This window comes from Podarcis muralis, chromosome 7 (assembly GCF_964188315.1).
Source record: "Podarcis muralis chromosome 7, rPodMur119.hap1.1, whole genome shotgun sequence".
In the NCBI taxonomy this organism is placed as follows: Eukaryota; Metazoa; Chordata; class Lepidosauria; order Squamata; family Lacertidae; genus Podarcis; species Podarcis muralis.
Window position 1 is genome coordinate 6,802,675 of NC_135661.1, and position 13,293 is coordinate 6,815,967.

The 13,293-nt window shown below is 49.1% G+C and overlaps 4 protein-coding genes across 5 annotated transcripts in view; 1 reads left to right on the top strand and 3 right to left on the bottom strand.

The window, feature by feature from the left end:
* Window positions 1-13,293, bottom strand: part of LOC114590105 (methylenetetrahydrofolate reductase (NADPH)-like) — a 95,923-nt gene that overhangs the window by 62,174 nt on the left and 20,456 nt on the right. The window lies entirely within an intron of this gene.
* LOC114590139 (uncharacterized) lies at window positions 243-7,171 on the top strand. The gene is made up of 5 exons (XM_028716491.2): window positions 243-400; window positions 2,067-2,248; window positions 3,243-3,428; window positions 4,450-4,702; window positions 6,781-7,171. The coding sequence occupies exons 2-5, from the start codon at window positions 2,109-2,111 to the stop codon at window positions 6,820-6,822; spliced, it is 621 nt and encodes a 206-aa protein (XP_028572324.2). The 5' UTR covers window positions 243-400; window positions 2,067-2,108; the 3' UTR covers window positions 6,823-7,171.
* Window positions 5,977-11,535, bottom strand: LOC144328364 (methylenetetrahydrofolate reductase (NADPH)-like). 2 transcript variants are annotated; one of them, XM_077931113.1, is made up of 3 exons: window positions 9,315-11,514; window positions 8,221-8,322; window positions 5,977-6,278 (listed from the first exon to the last, which is right to left on the bottom strand). In XM_077931113.1, the coding sequence occupies exons 1-3, from the start codon at window positions 9,363-9,365 to the stop codon at window positions 6,108-6,110; spliced, it is 324 nt and encodes a 107-aa protein (XP_077787239.1). In that variant the 5' UTR covers window positions 9,366-11,514; the 3' UTR covers window positions 5,977-6,107. The 2 variants fall into 2 exon arrangements, 1 of the variants encoding a protein (XP_077787239.1); XR_013393544.1 differs by lacking the exon at window positions 5,977-6,278 and adding an exon at window positions 11,521-11,535 and having other exon boundaries at window positions 7,666-8,322; window positions 9,315-9,689.
* The window catches only part of LOC114602805 (methylenetetrahydrofolate reductase (NADPH)-like), a 13,685-nt gene continuing 9,850 nt past the window's right edge, over window positions 9,459-13,293 (bottom strand). The window contains exons 6-7 of the mRNA XM_077930915.1: window positions 11,178-11,418; window positions 9,459-9,710 (exon numbers count right to left, since the gene is read on the bottom strand). Coding sequence (XP_077787041.1) covers window positions 9,459-9,710; window positions 11,178-11,418 — 493 coding nt within the window. The remainder of the gene's footprint in view (window positions 9,711-11,177; window positions 11,419-13,293) is intronic.

The following is a 13,293-nucleotide window of genomic DNA, read 5'->3' on the forward strand; positions in this document are numbered from 1 at the left end:
ACTACCGAGAAGGCCCTCTGCCTGGTTCCCTGTAACTTGGCTTCCCATTGCAAGGGAACCGCCAGAAGGCCCTTGGCACTGGACCTCAGTGTCCAGGCAGAACGATGGGAGATATACTGGACTGAGGCCATTTAGGGCCTTTGAACACTTTGAATTGTGCTTGGAAACGAAAATCTACCCACCTGGCGCTCTCCTCACCTCCGATGTCTCCCCCCCTCTTTCCCCCTGTAACGCAGCAGCTTTCAGATCTGGAGAAAGAGGAGATTCGCGCCCAGGAAGCTCTCGCCCTCCTGGAGAAAAAGAGGCTGGTGAGCGCGTTTGAGGCCTGGCGTTCCCGCTACAAGGCAGCCCGGCGGATCCTGCCATTGGTGGCTCAGGTGCAGAGAGGGCTGCTAAGCCGGTGAGCTGAGCACAGTGATGATAATTTTTATATGTGGGCTTCTTGGTCGCACCTTACGTTCTTAACCTTTTTGCGACAACTTTCTGGGGTAGGTTTGCATTAGCACAGTGTTTCCCAACCTCAGGTCTCTGGCTGTTTTTGGACTACAACTCCCATCATCCCTAGCTAGCAGGAATTGTAGACCCAAAACAACCTGGAGACCCTAGTTTCTAAAACACTACATTAGCATCACGCAATGCTGCTCTATGTCTTTGCATGATTATCTTCACAAGAGCCTTGCAAGGGAGGCCAGGGTTTGCTGCCCTGCAGCTTTCACAGCAACCTTGAGAGGTAGGTCAATGTCTCTGTTTTGTATTATTGCTACAGATTAAACAAATATTTTTTTAAAAAAATAAATGTTAGCCCTGCATGATGCTGTTCTGCATTCTTCACAAGAGCCTTGCAAGGGAGGCCAGTATTTGCTGCCCTGCAGTTTTCACAGCAGCAGCAGCAGTAGCAGCAATAATAATAATAATAATAATAATAATAATAATAATAATAATATATTATTTATTATTTACCAATCTGGCTGGGCCTCCCCAGCCACTCTGGGCGGCTTCCAGCAAAATATTAAAGGTAAAGGGACCCCTGACCATTAGGTCCAGTCGTGGCCGACTCTGGGGTTGTGGCGCTCATCTCGCTTTACTGGCCAAGGGAGCCGGTGTACAGCTTCCGGGTCATGTGGCCAGCATGACTAAGCCGCTTCTGGTGAACCAGAGCAGCGCACAGAAACGCCATTTACCTTCCCGCCGGAGCAGTACCTATTTATCTACTTGCACTTTGAGGTGCTTTCGAACTGCTAGGTTGGCAGGAGCAGGGACCTAGCAGCGGGAGCTCAACCTGCTGTGGGGATTCAAACTGCCAACCTTCTGATCGGCAAGTCCTAGGCTCTGGGGTTTAACCCACTGCGCCACCCGCGTCCCTAACAAAATATTAAAATACCGCATTACACCAAAGCTTAAAAGCTTTTTTTATTGATACCCTTGCCCATCTGGCTGGGTTTCCCCAGCCACTCTGGGCGGCTCCGAACAGAACATTAAAAACACAATAAAACATTAAAAACATCCCTAAACTGGGCTGCCTTCAGATGTCTTCTAAAAGTCTGGTAGTTGTTGTTCTCTTTGACATCTGGTGGGAGGGTGTTCCACAGGGCGGGTGCCACTACTGAGAAGGCCCTCTGCCTGGTTCCCTGTAACTTGGCTTCTCGCAGTGAGGGAACCGCCAGAAGGCCTTCAGTGCTGGACCTCAGTGTCCGGGCTGGACGATGGGGGTGGAGACACTCCTTCAGGTATACAGGGCCAAGGCCATTTAGGGCTTTCAAGGTCAAGACCAACACTTTGAATTGTGCTCGGAAACGTACTGGGAGCCAAGGTGGGTCAGTACTGGCATCCCATGACGCTGCTCCGCAACCTTCACAACAAGCCTGCAGAGTGGTGGCTGTCCCAGAAGGCCACTTGCCTTTGAATTCCCCTCCGCCCACCTCCCCTGTCGGAAGCAGGTCACGCTGGCAGGAATCGCAAGTGGGCAGTGTTGCCACCATGGGCAGCAGGAGGCTGGGCCATGACGGCCTGATCCTGCTGCCAGGTTCTTCCTAAGCCGTTCTGTTCCTTTCCCCACCCCCCTCAAGCTGTTTCCAGGCCTGGAAGTCTGTCACCGACCGGGCGGCGCTATGCAGGCATGGCAGGGAACGCCTGCGACTCGAATCCCTGAGGGTGCATTTCCATCAATGGGCCCTGATGTTGCAAGTCCGGGAAAAGGCCAAGAAGACTCTGCTGGAGCTGTGGGCCTTGAAGTGGAGGCGAGCCCACGGTGAGAACCGTATCAAAGTCAGGGCATCGGGTCCAACTTGCTCGGGGTTGCCTGCACTGACTGGCAGCATCTCTTTGGGGTTTCAGAGAGAGGCCTCTCTTCCAGAGCCGCAGCCTCCCCCTAAAAAAATGAACTGAGATTCTAGTCCTCATTGTTTTGAATAAAGGGCTGGCTTTCATTAGGAAAGCTACACGGAAAGGTCCTTGTTCCATCTAGCCGAGTGTTGCCCACACTGGCTGGCAGCAGCTCCCCAGAGTTTCCAGATTTCCCTGGACATGCCGGGATTTGAACCTGCGCCCTTTTGCATGCAAAGCAGGTGCTCTACCACTGAGCTGCTCTCAGTGCGCCTTTCTGGAAGTTTAGAAAAACATCATCATTTGTGTAATAATAATAATAATTTATTATTTATACCCCGCCCATCTGACTGAGTTTCCCCAGCCACTCTGGGCAGCTTCCAATCAAGTGTTAAAAACAATACAGCATTAAATATTAAAAACTTCCCTAAACAGGGCTGCCTTCAGATGTCTTTTAAAAAGAAGATTTTAAAAGCCCTCCCTTCAGATGTGAAGGAAATAAGCAGCTACCCTATCTTTAAAAGACATCTGAAGGTAGCCCTGTTCAGGGAAGTTTTTAATATTTAACGCTGTACTGTTTTTAACACTTGATTGGGAGCCGCCCAGAGTGGTTGGGGAAACTCAGCCTGATGGGCGGGGCATAAATAAATTATTATTATTATTATTATTATTATTATTATTATTATTATTATTATTATTATTATTATTTAGTGGGTCTCTTCCGGTAGCAGTAGAGACTCACTCTCTCTGTATATAATCTTAAATAAACCAGCATTTAGAAGCACAAAATTAATACTTCTGTCATTTCATGACTGGGAATAGGAAGGCAGCTCGGAGGACGGTAGCCAGGCTAGCATCTCCTCGTCGTTGACGATTGAAGACTCAGGTCACCTTCCTCATCACGGCTCCCCTTCTCCCAGCCATTTCCCCAGTGACTCGCAAGATCTCACTGCCACAGATCTTCACATGCAAGCGCCGTTCCCTCTGGGTTATGGCCACACCCAGAATTGGAGGCAGCTGCTGGCGAAATGCTTTGCGTTTTGGTCGGCCAGGACTGTGCAAAACCTGAAGGCAGAACAACACCGCAAGCGGGCTCTCCTCTCCGGGTAAGAGTCTGGAGCAGGGATTCCGCAAACCCAAAAGTGAGTGTTCCGGTTTGCGAACGTTCTTTGGAAGCCAAATGTCCGACGGGGCTTCTGATTGGCTGCATGAGCTTCCTGCAGCCGTTCAGAAGCCGCGCCTTGGTCTCTGAATGTTTTGGAAGTTGAATGGACTTCCGGAATGGATTCCGTTCGACTTCCGAGATACCACTGTACATTGTTTATAGTCCTAGCTATCCAGTTGGAGAAACCAAGAAACCACCTAGAAGTACATTGAGGTCCAGAGGAAGGGTGAGAGGGGAGGAAGAAATTTAAACAGGGAGCGACGTAAAATGTATCAGTCAAAACTTCAAAGGATAGAGAGTAGTCAGCATAGAGGTTGAAGGTAAAGGGATAGTCTGGGAATCTGGAGGTCTCTCACTCTATCTGCTTAAGGTAAAGGTAAAGGTACCCCTGCCCGTACAGGCCAGTCTTGCCAGACTCTAGGGTTGTGCGCTCATCTCTATAGGCCGGGAGCCAGCGCTGTCCGCAGACACTTCCGGGTCACGTGGCCAGCGTGACATCGCTGCTCTGGCAAGCCAGAGCCGCACACGGAACGCCATTTACCTTCCCGCTAGAAAGCGGTCCCTATTTATCTACTTGCACTCGGAGGTGCTTTCGAACTGTTAGGTTGGCAGGCGCTGGGACCGAGCAACGGGAGCGCACTCCGCCGCGGGGATTCGAACCGCCGACCATGTGATCGGCAAGACCTAGGCGCTGAGGTTTTACCCACAGCTCCACCCGCATCCCCTATCTGCTTAAGCCCCATGCAAATCCCTGAGTTGCACTTAAACTTCCAACAACATTAGGGAACATTGCTTTGTATTTAAAAATGGGCAAAATTGCAAAAAACGTGTTTGTAAGGAAAAATTTGCACTCGGTTGTTGATGGCCTGCTTAGATTACAGATGTGGATAGTTAAGATTGGGAAGACGAAGAATGGAAATGGATAGGCTCTTTCATCCCTTTTTTTATATGAAATTCACCAGGGCTTTCACTTCCTGGTCCGCGGCAGCCGACCGCTTTTCTACACGGCGCATGACTCTAGCGTGGTTGGAGAGGGCCAGGGGGCAGCGTCTTCTGGCGTCCTGCTTCGGGAGGTGGAAGGCGGAGTTCCAGAGAGCTGAGCGGCGACGGAAAGACGGACGCCCACGGCGGAGACTGGCGGGGTACGGGGCGATGTGGCGATGGAGGAAAGCAATCAGGGGGTCCTGGGCTCTGCGTTTTAGCTCCGTCAGCCAGGTGAGCTGGGGGTGGTGGTGAGTTTCGCAGGTGGCTGGTATCTGGGGTTCCAGGGCTTGAACAAGAACGTAAGAGGAGCCTGCTGGATGAGGCCCATCTCGCTCAACATCCTGTTTCCACAGTGAATGACCAGATGCCCCTTATGGGAATAATATTAATATTAATAATAATAATAATAATAATAATAATAATACAGTGGTACCTTGGGTTACAGTATACGCTTCAGGTTACAGACTCCGCTAACCCAGAAATAGTACCTTGGGTTAAGAACTTTGCTTCAGGATGAGAACAGACATCGTGTGGTGGCGGCGGCGGCAGCGGGAGGCCCCATTAGCTGAAGTGGTACCTCAGGTTAAGAACGGTTTCAGGTTAAGAACGGACCTCCAGAACGAATTAAGTTCTTAACCTGAGGTACCACTGTAATGTATTATTTATACCCTGCCCATCTGACTGGGTTTCCCCAGCCACTCTGGGCGGCTTCCAACAGAATACTAAAAACACAATAAAACATCAGACATTAAAAACTTCCCTAAATAGGGCTGCCTTCAGATGTCTTCTAAAAGTCAGGTAGTTGTTTATTTCCTTGACATCTGATGGGTGGGCGTTCCACAGGGCGGGCGCCACTACTGAGAAGGCCCTCTGCCTGGTTCCCTGTAGCCTCACTTCTCGCAGCAAGGGAACTGCCAGAAGGCCCTTGGCGCTGGACCTCAGTGTCCGGGCTGAGCGATGGGGGTGGAGACGCTCCTTCAGATATACTGGACCGAGGCCGTTTAGGGTTTTAAAGGTCAGCACCAACACTTTGAATTGTGCTCGGAAACGTACTGGGAGCCAATGCAGATCTCTCAGGACCGGTGTTATGTGGCCTTGGCGGCCGCTCCTAATCGCCAGTCTAGCAGCCGCATTCTGGATTAGGTGTAGTTTCCGGGTCACCTTCAAAGGTAGCCCCACGTAGAGCTTGTTGCAGTAGTCAAGCGGGATCTGAGCACAAAAGCCCTCTCCCTGCTGTCGGTTTCCAGCTGTGGAAGAAGAGCAGAGGCACAGCTGGAAGCAACGATGCTTCCATAGAAAGTTTATCCTTTTCAACACAGCCTGGTGGAATGCTCTGTCTCATGAGACCAGGGCCCTGCGGGATCTGATTTCTTTCCGCAGGGTCTGTAAGACAGAGTTGTTCCACCTGGTCTTTGGCTTAGAATCAGTTTGATTCCCTCCCCCTCTTTCTATTTCCTTTTCCCTCCCGTGAAGAGGCTGCATCCTAATGTTTTAATGTTGTATCTTAATCTTTTAAATTGTATTTTAATCAACATTTTTTTATTATTGGTTGTTAGCCACCCTGAGCCCAGTCTTGGCTGGGGAGGGCGGGGTATGAATAAATTTTATTATTAGTAGTAGTAAAGGAGCCCCTTTACTACATGGTGGCAGCGGTGGGATGGAACTTCCCTGCAGAAAGGCACTTTGATTTTAAATACATGAAGCTAACCGGGTCTACAACCGTCGGCTGAATGATCTCTCTGCCGGGGAAGATGCCCCACGTTACAGCCTTGGGTTGCATTTCATGCGCGTTGGTGATGTTCTCACCCTACCGACGGGAAACAGGAGGTTGTTTAGAAGGAAGAGAGGGAAACAGCTGCATCACGGTTTTGTATACACCTGTTAACTTGCTGCCAGGCCTGTACAGACCTCAAGACACGGGTGGCGCTGTGGTCTAAACCATTGAGCCTCTTGGGCTTGCCGATCAGAAGGTCAGCGGTTCGAATCCCCGCCACGGGGTGAGCTCCCGTTGCTCGGGCCCAGCTCCTGCCAACCTAGCAGTTCGAAAGCACCCCAGTGGAAGTAGATAAATAGGTACTGCTGCGGCGGGAAGGTAAACGGCGTTTCTGTGCGCTCTGGTTTCCGTCACGGTGTCCCGTTGCGCCAGTAGCGGTTTAGTCCTGCAGGCCACATGACCCGGAAAGCTGTCTACGGACAAATACCGGCTCCCTCGGCCTGAAAGCGAGATGAGCTCCGCAACCCCATAGTCGCCTTTGACTGGACTTAACCATCCACGGGTCCTTTACCTTTTTTCTTTTTCTTTTTTACAGATCTCAGGCCCAACTGAACAGGCCTCGGTCCAGTATACCTGAAGGAGCATCTCCACCTCCATTGTTCTGCCTGGACACTGAGGTCCAGCGCCAAGGGCCTTCTGGCGGTTCCCTTGCAATGAGAAGCCAGGTTACAGGGAACCAGGCAGAGGGCCTTCTCGGTAGTGGCACCTGCCCTGTGGAACGCCCTCCCGCCAGATGTCAAAGAGAAAAAAACTACCAAACTTTTAGAAGACATCTGAAGGCAGCCCTGTTTAGGGAAGCTTTTAATGTTTAATAGGTTATTGTATTTTAGTGTTCTGTTGGAAGCCGCCTGGAGTGGCTGGGGAAACCCAGCCAGATGGGTGGCATATAAATAATAAATTATTATTATTATTATTATTATTATTATTATTATTATTATTATTATTATTCCTCCCTGCATCCAGAAAACTCCTCCAGGGAACGATATGCTCAGCTGATCAGATTCTCTGGCTAAACAGGAGGCACTGAAACTGGGCCACAAGGAGGAGCCATGAACCCAATGCCAATTGTCCTAGCAGAGGCTGAACAGTTCTCAAAATATTCTCCAGAGATCACAAGCAGAGGGTTTGCTCCCCACATACGCTCTCAGTCCAAGCATCCCAAGTTTCCACGGAAACGTTTTCACTGCCAGCCTACCAGAGGAAGGACCAGGGTCGGATTAAACCCAGTGGAGGCTCCTAGGCAGTCAGAATCTCGCAGGCCCCCTCACAAATTATTTCCCAATTTTCTTTCAAGATCAAATCAATATTATTTTGTTGTTTTTTTGTTTTTTCCATAATTTTTTATTAATTTTCCAACATAAATTAAAAACAATACAAAACACAATACATAGACAAAGAAACATATAAACACGTATAATTTCAAAACCTCTTTTTCATAAATCTTACTTCCCCGACTTCCCCATGCCTCCCCTTTCTGCATCCCTATTTTAAAATTTCTTCAGCAACCCCTCACTTCAATTAACTGATTACTCATTTTCTTTATTATTTTTTCCCCTTCTTCTCTTACTTAATCATTTACAGCTGTACTTCTATTTTGTTTCTTTACCCATGGCATTTTAGCACTCATTAATTTTACAACAGTTCTTAAGATATACTTTAAATTTCTTCCAATCTTCTTCCGCCGTCTCTTTTCCTTGATCACGGATTCTGCCAGTCATCTCCGCCAGTCCCATATAATCAATCACCTTCGTCTGCCATTCTTCCAGCGTGGGTAGTTCTTGTGTCTTCCAATACTTTGCTAAAAGAACCCTTGCTGCTGTGGTAGCATACATAAAAAACATCCTGTCCTTCCTTGACACCAATTGGCCAACCATGCCAATCAATATTATTTTGATCCGTTGTTGAGGGGCCCCTAGGCTCGTAGGCCAGTGCCCAGTCTGTCTGTTTGGTAATCTGGCACTGAGGAAGGACGCACCTTGACATTGACAATGTGGTAATTCACTCGCTGGCCGTAGTTCTTCAACACTGTTTGGAGGGCTCTGACGTTCTCGCTGGAGGTGAAGAACTCCAGGTAAGCCTGGAAGGAGTCGAGAGAGGAGATGTTGACACCAAAGAATCCCAGCAATGGCACAATTTAAATGTTTAAATTAACTTGGGGGGGGGGGGGAGCAGAGGTTTTTCTATTAGGAATTGTAGGTGCCGATATTCCAAGGGAGCAGAAAATACTTTTTATGTATGCGACGACAGCCACCCGGTTGTTACTGGCCCAGAGATGGAAAGAAGACAAAGTCCCTAATAGGGAACCCAGAACAGTGGTGCGCAAGGCCTTATATAGACATTTTAAATTCCCTGCCCTGTCACTCAAGACTACCCGTCCATACATCATACCTACATCACCGAAAAGGCGGTCTACAATTTAAATGTTGGACTACAGAAATTTAAAATTCAGTACCAAATTATCTAAGGTTGTTCACCAAAGCCAGACTAAACGTCTTTCCTTCTGCAGTGTTGGATGGCAGGTTGAGAGGAGTTCCCTACCAGGACAGACTTTGCTCATGTGCTCAAGACATCGATTCTATAAAACATATTTTGCTGCGAAACATGAGCAAGCCAAGGCTGAACTGATATTACCCTTGCTGGTACCTTTCCTGGGAAAGTCAGGTTCCTATTGGAAGACCGGACAAACGCTAGAACATTAGCAGTGGCAAAGTTTTTATCGGTGGTTGCAAGAACCAATGATCCCTGTCTTTAAGTCTGAACAAAATGCTTGTTTAACCTGGAGGTAGGCTGTCTGAATTGTGCATTGCTTTGTAACAATTTGTTGGGTCTCTGGACCGTAATAAAGAAAAAAAAATCAATGCTAAAAGCAGTTCAAAACAATTTACAGTCACAGCGATCTGCTGTGACCTGAAAAACGTGTCTCTTGGATCATAGAATCATAGAGTTGTAAGGGACCCGAGGGTCATCTAGTCCAACCCCCTGCAAGGCAGGAATCTCAGCTAAAGCATCCATGGCAGATGCCCATCCAACTCCTTTCCTGCAACTTGAAGCAACTGGTTTGAATCCTACCTTCCAGAGCAGGAGGAAACAAGCTTGCTCCATTCTCCATGTGACAGCCATCTTTGAAGATGGCTACCATATCTCCTCTCAGTCTCCTCTTTTGCAGGCTAAACATCCCCAGCTCCTTCAACCGTTCCTCACAAGGCTTAGCTTCTAGATCATCCTAGTTGCCCTCCTCTGCACACGCGAAGCCAAAGTGGTGGTGTCTTCAGCCTGTGATGGGAGCAATACAATGAAGGTGCATGATCCAGGGGGCACGGCTCTAAATCCGGCCCTACTTCCCTGCCAGTTGGGCCTCGCTTGCATCTTCCTGCTTGGCCTCTGTTCGACATCTGCGGACGGCACTTCCTCAGAGACATCTGCGGCGGCCTCCTCAAATCCCACCTGCAACATCAGGAAGGAACCCTGTCAGGACAGAGCAACAGGGCAAGGAGGGAGAGGCCTGGGCGGAAAACCCAGAGCCTCCCTCAAACCCCACCCTGAAGCCACCACCCAGCCATACCCTCCAACGTTCCTTAGATGAAAAGAGGGGCATTTGTCACTCCCCACTCAACTGACCCTCCTCATCCCCAACCCCCATTTTTGTTCCCCAACCCATCCCAGCAGAGCATTCCCACCACGACCACACCAATGGGATGCAGCACAAACGCCCTCCTGAGAAAAACCCTTCACCCCGGCTTTCTTTTTTGGTCAATTGACAAAAAGAGAAGCACACGCCAATGAATACATTTTAGAAAGGGGCAAGATTAGATGCAGACGCACAAATCACTTTTTTCAAATACAGCAGTTTTTGAAACGTAATCCGTTCCTGAAGACCGTTCGACTTCCAAAACGTTCGACAGCCGAGGCGCAATGGGCGTGAAATCCCTTGAAAAAATGGAGAAATGTGACTCGGAAGCCGTTTGACTTTGAAACGAAAAGAATTGCTTCCGAGTTTTCGGCATTCGGGTTCCGAATCGTTCAGCATCCGATACGCTCGAAAACTGAGGTTTCACTGTCCAAAAATCAAGATTCCTTGTGCTCTGCTCCACTCCCCCTTTCTTCTTTCCCAGATAAATATTTCTTTCTTTCTTTCTTCTTGTCCTCTGCCTCCCCCTCAGAGCTGGCGCGTCAAACAGGGCCTTAATGGTGGTGGCCTCTCCTCCCCACCCGCTATCTAGCAGCCACTAGCAGCTGCCCAAGGGAGGAAGCTGGTAGCAGCGGCCGTGGAGAGGCCATGGAGAGGCAACAGGATGCCCTCTCACAGCCGCCGCAGCCGCCATGGCTTGGGACAAGGGCCAGCTCATACTATTCCCCGATCTCGGCACTGGCAGCGGAATTAGGGACAGTCCAGGATCAAATCAGAAGCTGGGATGGCTTTCATAATTCCAGAACTGTCATTGGAGACAAGGGACACTTGGGGAGTATGCCTAGAAGAGCACAGGAATCATAGAGTTGCAAGGGATCCTGAGGGTCATCTAGTCCAACCCCTTGCAACGCAGGAATCTTTTGCCCCAAAACGGGACTTGAACCCGCAACCCTGAGATTAAGTGTTTCCCTGAGTGAGCTAGGGGCATAGAATTGGACTTCCCCTCCTTAATCAGCATGAAACGGACAGGCTTTGCTCTCTTGGTTAACAACCCAGGGAGTGGCAGGATCAGCCCCACAGGAGCCCCCCAGCAACACAGCCCCAAGGCGCATGCGAGCTCCTGCCCCTCAGCTTCCCGTTGCGCCTGGAGGTCTTCCTCGGCCAGGGCCACTGCCTGGGAGCAGCTCTCAGGCCCGGCCTCCCTGACCCAGCCCTGGACCTCGGGCGGCAGGATAGCCAGGAACTGCTCCAGGATCAGCAGCTCCAGAATCTGCTCCTTGGTGTGCCGGTCCACTTTTAACCACCCACGGCAGAGCTCCTGGAGGCGGCCATAGGCCTCGCCCCTCGGCCTCCTGGTAGCAGAAGCGGCGGAAGTGCTGCTGCCGCTGCTGCTTCTCCTGGGCGGTGGTGTCCCCGCGCAAGATGGCCGCCTTCACTTTCCCATAATCCTCTCTGTCGCTGGCCTCCAGGCTGCCAAAGGCCCACTCGGCCCCTCCTCGGAGGGCTGGCAGCAGCCTGGCCGCCCACTCTCCCTTGGGCCACCCGCTCAAAGGAGGCCAGGAAGCCCTTGGCATCGTCCCATGGGATGCTTCTGGCAAACCAGAGCAGCGCACGGAAACGCCGTTTACCTTCCCGCCGGAACGGTACCTTTTTATCTACTTGCACTTTGTCATGCTTTCGATCTGCTAGGTTGGCAGGAGCAGGGACCGAGCAACGGGAGCTCACCCCATAATGAGGATTTGAACCGCCGACCTTCTGATCGGCAAGTCCTAGGCTCTGTGGTTTAACCCACAGCGCCACCCGCGTCCCTCCGGAGACCTGTTGTCTTGGGCTAAAAAAACATTGGTTCCAGTCTTGCCCTCCAAAACAGGAGAGAACAAGTTTGTTCCATCTTTCACATGACCACTATGGGCAGCTTACAGAATAACTAAAAATATAATAAAAAAGAAAACAAAAACAAACATCAAGCTTTAAAAACCTCCCTACACAGGCCTGCCTTCAGGTGTCTTCTAAAAGTTGTGTAATTCTTTTATCTCCTTGACAGCTGAAGGAAGGCCATTCCACAGGGAGGGCGCCACTACCGAGAAGGCCCTCTGCTTGGTTTTTGAAATTTATTTTTCAAAATTTGAAATTGGCTATCTTGCCTCTTCTTGGCCTCCTCTTTTCAAGGTTAGACCTAGCCAGCTCCTTCAACCGTTCCTCATAAGGTTTAGACCTTTGATCATGTTGGTTGTCATCCCTCGGGGGTGAAGATAAAATTAGGATAGAGGATCTTGTGGATTTCCACACACACACACACTTCTTTTTCGTCTTCTCTTCTTTTTCTACTTCTTTATTTCCTTCTTTTCCTTATTCTTGCTTCTTCCCTAGGTCTTTGGATTAGTTTGGCTTTCATTGAGTTTTATGCTGAAAACCCTTAATAGAAACCGATATGAAAAAATGAAGACACAAAAAAAATATATTTACAAATAAAGCTGTATTCAATGTATGAAAGGATATATGATTTTTGACATGACTGAGAATCGCATAGCCAGGGACGGAGAACTTTAAAGCGTTAAGATCAGAAGGAGGAAAATATGAAAGCAACGAGAAGAGGCAGGGAGAAAATTTGGAGATATGCTTCAGAGGTCCAGACTATAGGGAGCCTGTAAAAATTAATAACTACAATTTGGTTGTTTTGTGTTTAGTTTATTATTTTTAATTGGATTATGATTCGGGTATCTTGATTGGCTATTTTTATTGGAAAATCAATAACAATGATTAAAAAGAAAAGAAAAAATGAAGACACAATTTCATACCGGCGGTGGCTAGACAGGGGAGGAAGGCTAATTGTGTTGGATCTGGAATTATCATATTTATTTATTCTTTTGTTCCCCGCCCATCTGGCTGACCACTTCTCGGTCCCTGCTCCTGCCAACCTAGTAGTTCAAAAGCACTTCAAAGTGCAAGTAGACAAATAGGTACCGCTCCGGCAGGAAGGTAAACGGCGTTTCCGTGCGCTGCTCTGGTTCGCCAGAAGCAGCTTAGTCCTGCTGGCCACATGACCCAGAAGCTGTACGCCGGCTCCCTTGGCCAATAAAGCGAGATGAGTGCCACAACCCCAGAGTCGGCCACGACTGGACCTAATGGTCAGGGGTCCCTTTACCTTTAAGGCAGCTTCCAACAAAGAGAAAAATTGTAAAAGGACTAAGTGTGGGGTGATTCATATTTTTGCTAACAACACTGCTCTCCCCATGCGGTCCCCACCCTCCCAAAAGGGTATCGTGGAGTTGGGAAGAGTTTCAGGAAACACCAGCCAAAGTCGGAACGTCTCCCACATGCGGAGAGGTTTCAACATTTGGGGATTTTTTTGGTTTAGAGGGAAATGTGAGAAAGAGGCAAGGAGGCAGAACTTTATAAAATTATGCGCGGTCCATCTTA